Source organism: Gossypium hirsutum, chromosome A01 (genome assembly GCF_007990345.1).
Source record: "Gossypium hirsutum isolate 1008001.06 chromosome A01, Gossypium_hirsutum_v2.1, whole genome shotgun sequence".
In the NCBI taxonomy this organism is placed as follows: Eukaryota; Viridiplantae; Streptophyta; class Magnoliopsida; order Malvales; family Malvaceae; genus Gossypium; species Gossypium hirsutum.
Window position 1 is genome coordinate 5,286,593 of NC_053424.1, and position 13,660 is coordinate 5,300,252.

A 13,660-nucleotide genomic window follows, 5' to 3' on the forward strand; every position below is an offset into this window, starting at 1 on the left:
AAGTGGCAAAATCTCTGCTACCTATATACTGAACAATTATTCTATATAATCTTAGCGTAGAAAACAATTAATCGACTTGTAAATACAATTAATTTTTACAAGTGATAAGGGAGCAGTTAACAATTGAGGAGCAACGAATAATTTGTTACAGAGTTCGATAATTACTTATGTTTGTGCATCCTTACTCAAAGAGTTAATATGCAATCTTTAATCTCGTATAAAGAATTATTTAAGTCCTATAACTCACAATGTAGCAACCTTACATCTATACTAAAGTTTTAAATTACTCTACACTAAGTTTTTCCTTGAAAATTTAATTGTAAAACCAAGTGACTCACTTGTTTTACTTACAAAATATATACGCTAAACAAGTTCATAAAGTACAAAAACTCTCTACCTTCTAACTTGTATATGTCTCACATATATAAGTATTCTTGACTTCTTAATATACAGATCAAGTCCCACCAAAGTAGCCAGTAATACAAAACTATCAATATCCTAATAAAATTTAGGAAAAATCAAACATTTTCAGGGTATTTAATCAAGTCACTTGTCCCAATCTTCATAAAACAAGCAATTCAATTTGTATGATCCGAACCGATACAATCTTTAATGATTTGTTCCTCCATTAGAATGATATTCATAGATGAGCTAACATACTTTCACGAAGTTATATTAGTCATAACTCAACAATTTTGGTTCAAAAAATTACCAACAACAAATATGTTATGTTATAGTTACGAAGAATTATAGGCACAATTGTTACTATTGTTGTAACTGCAACCATAATAGCTCCAACATGATTAATCCAACCTTTATAGATCATTGAATTTGCCATTTTAAATATTACCTTTTATTTATAAGATTTATCATATTTATAAAAAAAATATTTTAATTTTATTAAATTATTTATTTAAATAAATTTACTTGATAAATAAGAAGTCTTATTATATTAAAATATTCTCATTAAATGAATTTCTGTAATAATAAAGATAAAAAATATTAATTATTCAAAATTTTAAATAATTAAATAAATTAATATATTATTATAGTTAAATTATTAAAGAAATTAATATATTTTAATTATGTCTAAATATTTGAATAAAGAATTAAAAATATTACTTAAAAATCTGATACAATAATTTAAAATCTATTATTTGAAAATTAAGTACAAAATCATATATAATAAATGTGATATTAAAAATTATATATCAAACCTACTCTAATTCATAGAAGCCCGACATAGAGTTCAAGAAACCAAGAGCACCCCATGTTGAGATTCTTAAGATGGCTCCTATACTTTGAAAAATTAAAAATGGCTCCTACTATGATATAACACTTATGTCCCACTTATTTTTGGAAATGATTCTCACAATGTACCAATTAACTCTACTTTGATACATATTATATTTCTTCAAAAATCAATATCTTACAATTTTATCTAACAAACATAAATTTAAATTTCTACATAATTTATTTCAAAGAAAATTAAACTAGGGTTTTTTTTGCTTATATTATATATTTATGAAAGTGTGAATATGTCATTTATACTTTATACTAACATACAAAATAAATTTTTAATTATAAAAATGAACCAAATTTTTATCAAAAAAAATTTAAATATATATACTAATTTATCTAATTTTTAATAAACTTCCATTCAACTTTTACTGGCTTGTCTACATCTGATTCTGCAATCAGAGTTTAATTTCTTACATCATACAAACCAGATATGAACTTCAGTTCCTCTCAAAGCAATGAACAGCTAAGATGGCTTTCTGTTTTGTGGCAGTTGAAACCACTAATTATGACAAAACAAGAATCAAGCAGCAGATCATCCAGCAGCTTCTTGTCATGGACCCTTGTCTGATTTCGGCCTTACTTTCCCTAGTGTCTCAATCCGAATATAAATCTGCTTGAAAACCTCTTGTCGATTATGATTTAAAACCAACTTTCCTCACCTGTACCAAAAATCACCCCATAAGATCTGTAGGTGAACGTACTGTTTTTATTTCACTTTTTTTTTCAATTAATTATTAACATGTTTTAGATATATGATTCGAGTTTAATGATATTTTTAAATATTTCAGTATTATATATATACATATAAATATATCTCAATTATATTTGTATAAATATGTCTATATGTAAATATAAATTTTAAATTTATTAGTTAATTCAAGAACTTAATTTAATAACTACTAATTTTAAATATAATTATATAAAAAATTAAAATAGTTAAGATAAATAAATTTAAAAATTGATTTAAATACCAAAATTTGTATTAATGGGAACATGACGACACAAGTTGATATTGATCAAAACACACTAAAATTTTAACTGAAATGAAATTTAAGACTTAAACTATACATAACTATTTTACTAGATTCGATGCATCCAGAAAATTTTTAAAAATAAATAAATAGAGGCGAAAGAAAAAAATTCATGCATAAACTAAAAGGCACGTGGTTGATCTTGATAATGAATTGGAAAAAAAATGGTCCACAAAATTAAATTCCTGCAGAGAAAGATGAATGTCTCTCCCATTGAATGCTTACCCGATATTAATGCCACCACTGTCCAATTTTCTGGTCCTCTTCCACCCTCATAAACTCTGATGTGGTTTCCATTTCATTGCCAACATTTGAAACTTTGAATTGGTGTACATTTTTGTTTTCTTTTACCCTAAGACAAGATCCCCATTGTCAGCTGATACATACCCATCTTATTTACGTTTTTTCACATAATTATATTATATTTGTATTAGGTTTCATAGCTTACATTTTTTTAATTATGAAGTGTCAAATCTACCATCAACACAACCCATGCTTTCATTTTAAGCACACTATTTTATTTTATTTTCTTTCATTCCATTCTATAACCGACCACATTGATTTTTTTTTATAATTTCTTGCAGCCCAAACAACTAATTATAATGTTTGTACTTTTTCCAAGTCCAACACACTCTTTTGATAATACCTAAAAAGGTTGGTAACATTGCTTCAAGTCAATCCCTGGGTTCAGTTTGTTGGAACTCAAATGTATAAAATTACTTTGGGTTAAAATTTTAGACCAATTTCATCAAAATAATATGGTGGAAGATTCCAACACAAATCTTGGAACAAGAAATCAGACATCATGATAAAATACAGAGACAAAGATAAGACAAACCCTTCTGGCAATACGCGGCATGGCACCACAAAAGCTTTTACATACCGATGATATTCCCCAAACCTATATAATTATGTACATATTATATATAAAAAGCATCAGAATAAGGCAATAATGTCAAACAGCTAAAAATCATTGGCCTTAAGATTAACAAATTTGGGGGAATGTGTCTTTTACATTACAAATTACCTGTCAAATGACCCTTTCATTATCATTAAGGCCATACAAACTATGGGACAAATTCCCCAGCTAACCACATGTTCCAATTCCCCCCCACAACAACCAGCCAATGCCATTCCTTCAAACCTAACTCACTACCTTGATTTGGATTGTGAGAGATAGACTTGGCATTTTATTACTGTTTTGCCGACCCTGAATCCCGGAATGACAGTGAATGCGACTCGGGGTTCCGATTCCGGTCCGATATCAGCCGAAAGGAAGGCTTCATCTGCTACACTTTCCATATACACTTCTGAGAATCTACAGCCTTTGGTTATTTGAAAGATTGATGCTTCGGGCTGGAAAGCAAAGGCTAAGCAATGCAAGAGCCAAACCCTTCTTGCCATTTCAGCAAACAAGGCGAAAAATGTTGTGTCTGGTAACTGATAGGAGCTCACCATGTCTCTAGTGTTCAAATTGCCAAAAAATGATGATTCCATCTTGGGATGAACAACTTGTAAATACTTGTTGCGGCAAAATTTGGCAAATGTTGACTTCGGTTTTATCTCCAGATATTCCTTAACTTTCATGGATTTCAATTCCATAAACCTATCGAAGAACACTTGAGGATGTTTCTTCCCTTGTGGTACTGAGCTACCAAAAAGGGAGAAATAAGGCAGGTGGAAAGCCTTGAACATTTCCCTGCAAATGAAGGACTCAAATGCAAAACATTTATCATCTTCTTTCCAATACATAACACCACTCTGTATTGAACTTGCTGCAGCATTGATATCCCAATCGGCTAACTTCATTTCATCGATCATCAGCCGGATGAAACCCCGAATCGACTTCACGGTTTGTCGGAGAACCGTAATGAAATGAGTCGGGTTTAAGGTGGAGAGGTGTAGATTGTCGAGCACAAATAGCTGACCACTTTGGTTTAATCTCTTCTCAAGCAACCTGTTTTGCTTATTGGATTCATCAAGCTTTTCTTTAAGGAAAATGATCTCGGATTCCTTGAGTCTCGTCTGAGATTCCAGCTTCTTTCCCATGATTTTAAACGTGGTTGAAAGGCTTTTCAGTTCTTGGATTTCGGCTAAGGCCATTGCTTGTTCTGGTGAAAAATCATACTGTTTCTTCAAGAAACATTGCTTCAGTTCTGATAATTTCTTCAAATCAGAAACGATTAATTGATCAGCTCCTTGAATCCCTTCAGCATCATAAGGAGATTGAGCATGCTGCAACTGAGCATAACCTGCTTTAACGGCTGAAACAGTAGCAAAGATTTTGGCTATCAGTGCTTCCAAGGCCACCTTTGTTTCAAGCTCTTCATGATGTAACCTGTCAAATTTCTGGGATAATCTCTTGGTGGTCTTACTGTCATTCCATTCTTCAGTTCCCTTAGGTTTAACCTTATGAACCCCATCATCATCCGGGACAACCCCAGCTGCCGTCGCGTGCCTTTGAAGAACTTTCGATAAAGCTCGAGCCCATTTACTCTTTGATGGAGTAACAGCCGATGGCCTCACCGCTTCCATCTGCATAGTATAATCACAAACGATGCCAACGGCTATAAGCAAAACAAGGGAAAGAGATTTGGTTTGGGGGGGGGAGACAGTAAAGAAGTATGAAGACAATGACAATGATGACCGGTTATATGAAAAGAGAAAAAAAAAAAGCAAAAGACTTTAACAGGAAACCAAGGTCTTTAATGGAGCATGCTTTAACCTCGTTGTGAAAGGAATAAAAATATACAGGACTTTTTTAACATAGCGGGAAAAAAGAGAAAAGACCAAATACAGAGGAACGGGTAGAAGAAGATGACGATTAAGAAGAAGAAGAAGAGCAAATTGCAATGATTCAATGAGAGGCTCGAAAGATGCGTTTAACGTTAACAAAGTTCAAAAAGCTATAAACCCTTCTTCGGAGAAAGCAAATAGATTAATAAAATAAACATATAGACAAACTTCCCAAATATTCCTATTATATATTTCTTACACATTCCATAAGCTTAAAATATATGGCCAAAAGTTTTTATTTAGGCATCGACATAAAATTATTAAGAATTTTGTATTAAAAATATTTAAATTAAATTATTAATTTTTATATTTAATCAAACTTTAAAAAATTAAATTAAATTATTTAATTTTAAACAAATTTTCCATTAAATTTTGACTATGCTCCTATTTAGTACCAAACTTGCATGAAATTTAAGACTCGACATCTGTATTTGTAAATTCTTTCTCTTTATAATACTAAAGATTTAATTCGACTCATTCAAATTAAAAATTTAATCGAGATTTAATGTAATTATATAATATATGTAGCTTATTTAATTTTTCATATAAATAAACTATTCAAGAATTTTGTCTAACAACTTCCATTATTGTACATTTAAGAACTGCAACTTCATTTGAAAATATAAAAAAAATGTCAGAAGCACATGGAAGGATGAAAAAATGTCCAAGAGGGTTTCCAAGAAAAATAATGCCAGAAAACTCAATTAATCTGAAAGGGGTTTTTTATAAGAAGATTGTGGGAAAAGAACCAAAGGTATTATTAAATCCAAAAAGTATAGAAGATGATCTAAATACACACCATAAAAAGTTCCTATAAAATGGTAAAAGAACACTTATAAAATTTCAGCACAAACCCATATCAGGATGTGCTCTATTTCGTTAAATTACACAAGCAAAACTACAAAAACACACATAATACTTTTGTTTTATATATACAAAAAACACACCCCACAAGCAAAACAATACACCATCCACACAATATTCTACAAGTATATAATGCCAGAAAAATTAAAAAATATTAATTTCTACACATTTTAAAATTATTTGATAAAAATACAAATTTAAAACTAAAAATAACGAAAAATTAAATTAAAAATTAAAATAATTTTTTATAAAAATTAAAAAAAACCCCCACAATGTGGTCCATAACCACTTGAAAATTTTTTCTAACATGGGTTCCACATTTTTTTTCATAAATGACCCCACAAGTTCCTCAAAAGTACAAAAATGAAAACCCCAAAAAAAGTGAATAATGAGCCGTTTATAAACTCATAGGATTCTTTAGGGGTCTATAAGTTCAAACCCTATAAGACCTTCTCCTATATAATGTAAACTAAGTTTTAAAAGGGGAGATCCACCCAAGTGAAAAAAATCTGATATGGGACAATAACTGCATATTCATTTACTCATATGAGGCTTTCTTTTTTGCATATTCACGTGGCTAAACCAGTGAGTGCTCTGCACTGTGATGCAATCAGCCAATGATTCTATTATTTATTTTTTGTAGTATTTCTAAAACATCTTCACTGGCCAGTACTCAAGGATCACATCACCATATGTATATATAATTGCTCTAACACTGTCAATGTACTGAATAGTCATTTTTATGCAGTGGGAGGAGATTCGTATATCCGTTGGATTTCTGAAGCAGCATTTGGATTTTACTAAGATTCGTGCCATTTTGTACTACTAATAGCTAGCTAAGGCTAAATCTAAATCTAGCTTCAATCTTCACTTTTAAATGTATTAAAATACTTTTTCCCCTAGAATAAAATATTATAAATAGGTAATGTGAAAAGAAGGCTTTTTTTAAACAATTATAAAAAATTAATTAAATACAAAAATTGGGTTAGAAAGGAATTATTTACAAAAACGGTTTTTTTAATGTCGACGGTGTGCAAATAACACCACCTCACTTTTTGCCTCGTCATAGAGCAAACATGACTTTTTTTTTTTAAATAATTTTTTGTGCCGTTACTGTGTATTAATTTGCCCATATTAGAATTCAATATTTATAAAAATAACTCTAATTCAAAAATAATTACGATAATAACTTAAAATGAATAGTATACAACAGTGCCAACACCAAAGTCAATTACATGGCAATCGTTACTTGATATTTTTTTGGTGCCAGCACTACAATGGTAATTTTTTGTTCCAACACGATCAAGAAAATTTAGCTGCTCAAGCATATGTCCTACTAATGATTATTTGGTGTCGATATTTTTTCTTAGATAAGAAAATTTTGACAATCCCGCTGAGTCTAAGATTATTTTCGCTACTCGACTGTATATTCTATTGATAATAGGTGGGATACTAATGACGGACTTTAATCAGAATAAAGTCCATATTATGTATTTGTCGTTACTAGAAGATCTTAACAATGCTTGGGCCTATAATTGGGGGTCAGTAATTTTGGCGGCATTGTACTGTGAACTTTGTCGAGCGACAAATCACAACACGAAGCACATAAACGGTTGCCTTCTTTTGCTGTGGTCTTAGGGTTTTATATTGGATGTCATTTCTACCATTAAAGAGTCACCAACCACCCGTGTGGTCACTTATTAATGTGTGAAAAATTTAATTTTTTTGAAAAACAATTCAATATAATTATATTTTGAGCATGCGAACCAAAAAATTACAAATTATTTTTCAGATAGGTAACTACCTCAGGAGGATAGAAACAGTGCCTATATACCGCCAAATGATTGAGGCTCACTCCGGGGAACCCGTAGAACACTATTATGAATTTTATTTTTTAAAATTACAATATTTAAGTACTATAAATATTTTTTTATTGTAACATTTGAAATAGATTTACTTCACTATATAGATTGTCATACTATGAAGTTTGTGTAGATACTGTATTTGGGAGAAGGCGTTGCAACAGTCATTCCATTGTGGGACAACCAATAGCAACTAGTGTTGACAACCAACGCCCCATTGCTTAGTTTTTCAATGGTTGAGTGGCACGATACTAATCAGGTTTTGAGACAATTTGGGTGAATTCAATATATTCCAGACCCTCCACAAAACCTTGATGACAATCACGACATTGACAAATGGAGTAAAGACAGCAACAATTAGGCTGTCATACATGGTTAATACCTCGCTTTGTGGAACGTCCGACTTGAGAGGAGAGGCGACCATACATGTCTATGTTAGAGGTTTCATGCCTTCACCCAAGTACCGAAGTTAGTACATGGCCAACGCAAAATCATTTATATATAATAGTCAATTTATAATGGAACTACCACATATGCACTGGCAGAGGTCTCGGAAACAAGAAGCCTTGACTCGACTGCATCGTCGTCGAGGTCTATTGTCCAATGTAAACCAACCTGTCTCAAATCCCGATCCTAAACCCCAACATTCGACTTTCGAAACATACTCATACATTTCCTACCCTTGACAACCACCATCTTTTTTTGAGGACATCTTTGGCGTAGACCCCGATCCCAAGCCCCAACATTCAACCTTCGAAACGTAATCATACTATCCCAATCCCAAACAGTAACCACCTTCCTTCGAAGACATCTTTGGCTCAACACTTCCAATTTTGCAATACCCCACCACCCCCGATGATAGGACATACGATTTTAACAGTTCCTTTAGTACACTTGTAGGAACACCAGAAGCCAATCCAAGCACTTATGATTTGCCATACGAAAGTGCACCCCTCACCAACGAAAGTCATCTGATTGTTACATGACGAGGTCAGAGACAACGCTCGAGTTCACACAATTTTGGTTTATGTCTACCTTTCATAAATTTAAGTTGAATGTTTTTTTTTACATTGGCAAATAAAAAATATTTTGTAAAATGTTAACCGATGTAATTCAAAAAATAAATATTAACATGTTAGACAAATGTTATACGGATAAAACAAATATTACACAAATAGTATATCGATACTTGCATCAGTGCTCAAGTTTGCCCATATATCTGACACCAATGTCACCACGAATTCTCGTCATATGTGGTCGATCTTTAGGATGCCTACGGAATTGTTGGTCTAGCAACATCAAGAATGAAGGCGATGGTACTTCCAATTCGAGACATCCAACATTATTCAAACTCGTTTTATTAAATACACAATGTGCATTGCAACTTGTAGGTTTCATCTATAAATTGTTCGACATTCAAATTAATAGTCGCACACGCTACGTGGACATACTCACACATATATCGAAGGGTCAAAATCTTACCGCACTCGCAACGCATGTTACGGATATCAACTATGTAGGACCTTGACAAAATTCTCAAGCAACGACCAATGTAGTCTTGCAACCGAAAAGATTTCATATCCTAAGAATATAGTTCTGCATTCATCAACTGCGCCCTTAAAGCGTTGATTTCTATAGCCTTTCTAACCTCCTAAACATATACATGCTCGATTGTCATCTGCTTCGCTTGTCTCAGCCCCATTCTTCACATCAATGTCGTAAGCCTATAAAAAGTTGCCGAGAAAATAACTGAAATTGTCAAACGACGCATACAATTCAAGACGGAGTTAACAACCTCTACGAGGTTGGTCGTCATATGATCATATCGATACCCATCATTATACTATTAAATCCATTGTAATGGCTCCATGTTACCTAATCACTGTCGGAAAAGATTCAGTACCCCCATCCTACGTAGGAATTTCAATATGACAATGTTTCAAAATGTTTAAAAAATTAAAAACAAGAATAAAAATAATATATTTGAGAATATCCATAAATAAATTTAAAAATGAGATTTTTTACCCATGTTCACGAGTTGTTTGTGCCATTATTTATTTTTCATACTCCGTGTGAAAGTTGATAGTGATGTATCGAATGTAATAGACAAACCTCCATAAAACCCTGAAACACCTAATAGCAACAAATAGTCCCTTTGATCTACCGAATATAATACAAATTTTGTTTTATATTACAACATGCCTTCACAAGTTCTTCAAAAAAAATTCCCACGACTCAAAGTTCTTCGACTCCCCAGTGGCAAAAAACAATTGACACTATGTTTCGATTGTCATCTTATGCACCCGCAATCAGAAATATTTGTGTATATTTCCCTTTAAGTTAGGTACCATCAACCTGCACCAATGGCTAGCAATAGAAGAAGGCCCTAACACATGGATCGAGCATCCAAAACAATCGACAAAAAATTCGTCTCTTCAATTGTAGGGCATTGTTCGAGCCATTGCAAAGTAATGTTTGGAAACCAACTAGAATATTAGACACGTACTCTTGTATCGCAACTATCCACCATTAAGTTTATTTTATAACGCATCCTAATCACCATACAAATGTTCCATCACTATTTGTTTCACCCACTATTCTTTTCTGTCAAATATCCTATAGTTGAATCGAGCTTGCATGTTGGCAATAAAGACCAATACAAAAATAGTGGGCATGCTTTTTACCAACAGCATGATGCAGTTGCAGATTATTTTTCACATCTAGTTTGTGATTGTCTCGCGTCATACGTGTAGCCATTCATGTATATGGCCCTTCTAATCTTCTAATTGTCTACATTAAAGTCATTTGCATTAATACAGCCCAAAGTCGCCACTTGCACTCGTCTTCAACCCTTCAACATTCCCCAATATATAAAATCGATAAAGATTTTGATACTTTGTATTCCACCAACAACTTAATATTCTATCGATTTATAACAAATACATAATTCACCTTATTATCAAAATGTTTGTCTACAAATAACTCTCCAAACTCCGAATCTGCCCAATCAGGTGAGCAAGTACTATATCTGAGTATTCAGGGAACTTGGGTACAAACACTACTCAAGGTCTACACTCAATATGTGAGCCCCAAGATCATTCCATATAACTACACCACGACTCATGTTCCCGACCAAATGGAGTGCACATCCTAACCATTAATTGCGCCTTAATCATCAATATCTTTCAAAACCTTATCCATAATGGGGTCACTGAATTCTTAAACATCATTCTAGGACTTCATTATCGAACTCTTCATCACCATATGCTATGGTGCCCAACACTTCTAGTTGTATTTTTAGATGGGGACTCGAGATTAGGTTACTATACGCACTCCCACCATAATTTGGATTTTCGCACGTTTGCAATATCCATCAACAACTTGATTGATCTTCCCATTTGACATTAAGATGAAAGTCAAACTTGTGATGTTGACTTACTAGAAGGACAACTTGAACAAGTTCGAGATCAACTAACTTTGCGCATAACTCAACTAGTCGGGGATTCTCGATCTCAGGTGGGCAATAAATTGTGATAATTGTAGCTATATCATCATCATTTATAAGTTCCATATCCGAGAACTTCAAGAATATGTTGAAATTGAAAATTTGTAGAACAATATCGGTATCTACTTCTCACAATGTGTAACTATCTTTACACTGCTCTTCCGTTTCAGTTTCGCCAGCATTACATGCTCATTGAATCTCATCGCTACTTTTTGACAACTTTAAAATACACAACTTTTTTCAATTGTATTTTATCATTTCTCCGTCAAAATAAGTATACAATAACATATGGTTGTTCATTTTTAACAAAACACATAAATTTTTTTTTCTTTTAAACTGTTAAAGCAAAGAAAAACTCAAGCAAAACACAAAAATATTCAATATATAACCTGCTGGTGCTAGCAACGAGATAATTGATACCCAAAAAAATTCATTTTTCTTGAACACGGGTGCCGACAGATGGAAGGTCGACAAAAAAAAAATCCTAACAAAATACCATTGCCAACAACGAGAAGGCCGACACAAAAAAAATATTTTTTTCGCAAAAAAATTCTACGCAAAAAAATACTAGTATCGACATAGGAAAGACTAACACCAAAAAAAACTTTTTTACACGAGTCCTGATCTCGAGAAACACGAGATGAAAGAAATTTTACCCGACACGGGTGCCAACCACAGTAATGTTGACACCAAAATATACTGATAAAAAATTTTAATTTTTTTTTCAAGTGCCGACCACCTAGACGTCAGCACCTAATAAAAATTATTTTTTTAATCGAAAAATATCTGTATTTTTAAAAAAATATTCAAAAAAATACATACAAGTGCCGACAATTATAGTGCCAACACCAAAAAATTATTTTTTCCCCAACCGAATTATATTGTAATGATTAGACGAATCAAACATTTTGATGCTAGCACCGATCCACACTATAGACTTCAAATCATTTTCGTTACACATTTTGAATCTAAGCCATTTTCATAAAACAGACTAAAATACATGCCACTAGGCCATAATTAAACGGGTAAAGAAATTCTGCAGCTAAAAGGGAAAAAAAAAACTCCTACAAAACAAACACAAAATTTCACCTCTTTATTGTTTCGTCACTTCTTTATTGTTTCGTTTGCGTGAATCGATATGACAACTGAAAGCTCCCACTCTTTCTAATTTACACAACAATTCCTGTAATATTATAAAATCATTAAAAAAGTTGCTAAAGAAAACTAATAACAACGGAATAAAAACCCCAGAAAGTGTGAGGAAGAAGAAGAGAAAATTTTGAAAAAAGAAAGGATATTTGGGAAGGAAGAAAAGCGAGAAGCTAAATCCCGAGAAACAAACAGAAAATAGTGACATTCAAATATAAATTTGTATATAAAATAAACATAAAAAATAAGGAAAATACACTAACTCACTAACCTATCAACTCTCCACTGAAACAAAGATGAGCAAGCCAAAGAACACCATCGAAAGTTAACATTATATAACCTCAAAAAAAAATAGTTTAAAATCAATACAAATACAAAAACCTTTATTTATAGTAGCATTACATTGAACAACTTCAAACTTCTTTTTCTAAGATAAACAAAAAAATGTATATATCAAACAATAAAAAGGAAAGCATTACTAAGATTCCCGACTTACCCCGAAAAGAAGGTTCGTGGATAGTATAATTTCGCACAAGAAGTAAAATGAATCAGACTTCTTCAATGCAAATTCTCTCCTTTTAAAATATATGTTAATTAATATTGCTGCAATAAAATGGAGGAAGCTTGCTTGGTAAGTTGAAAAGACGGAAAAGGACAAAAGAAGCAACTTTTTGTTAAGACACGAAATGGCATTCTGGGAAGTGAGAAGGTGGATAAGATTGAGTTATTTTGGATGATTTTATTTTTGTTTCATTTAAAATATGGGTATCAATGGTTTTTGAGTCAAAATAAAATTACTCTTTTATTTCTGTAAAATATTACTAATTTTTTTCTAAATTGATAAGCCTTGTTCACTTTAGCACCCTCCCGAATATCAGGTCAATGTTACATTTCTACATTCTCAGCTTATCAAATATTTTCTTATAAACTTTCATAATTTTTCAATTTAGTCCTTTTTTGTCATAAAAATTTATCATTTACTAATTAATCATATTAAATTAATTTTCTTTCTTATTACACTTTAATCACATAATTTACCTCAGTATATTGTTTCACATATCAAATTTCTATATTTTTCACTTCGATTATTTCATCCACATACTTTATCAAATTTTACAATTTAATTCTTGTCATCATAAAAATTTCATATT

The 13,660-nt window shown here is 32.0% G+C and overlaps 1 protein-coding gene across 6 annotated transcripts; it reads right to left on the reverse strand.

Annotated features, from left to right (window-relative positions):
* Positions 1 to 3,161: 3,161 nt before the first annotated feature.
* LOC107934651 (protein GRAVITROPIC IN THE LIGHT 1) lies at positions 3,162 to 13,223 on the reverse strand. Of its 6 annotated transcripts, none has more exons than XM_041074691.1 (4): positions 13,006 to 13,141; positions 12,781 to 12,794; positions 12,450 to 12,543; positions 3,162 to 4,868 (listed from the first exon to the last, which is right to left on the reverse strand). In XM_041074691.1, exon 4 carries the CDS (start codon positions 4,866 to 4,868, stop codon positions 3,486 to 3,488), a length of 1,383 nt encoding a protein of 460 aa, XP_040930625.1. In that variant the 5' UTR covers positions 12,450 to 12,543; positions 12,781 to 12,794; positions 13,006 to 13,141; the 3' UTR covers positions 3,162 to 3,485. The 6 variants fall into 6 exon arrangements, 4 of the variants coding, with proteins under 4 accessions (XP_040930625.1, XP_040930617.1, XP_040930622.1 ...); XM_041074683.1 differs by having other exon boundaries at positions 12,781 to 12,849; positions 13,006 to 13,130; XR_001693974.2 differs by lacking the exon at positions 3,162 to 4,868 and adding an exon at positions 5,541 to 8,826 and having other exon boundaries at positions 12,781 to 12,849; positions 13,006 to 13,223.
* Positions 13,224 to 13,660: the final 437 nt, after the last annotated feature.

What these genes read in the sequence shown, in the direction of transcription:
- LOC107934651 (XM_041074688.1), bottom strand. Translation starts at nt 4,868, where the DNA reads ATGGAAGCGGTGAGGCCATCGGCTGTTACTCCATCAAAGAGTAAATGG.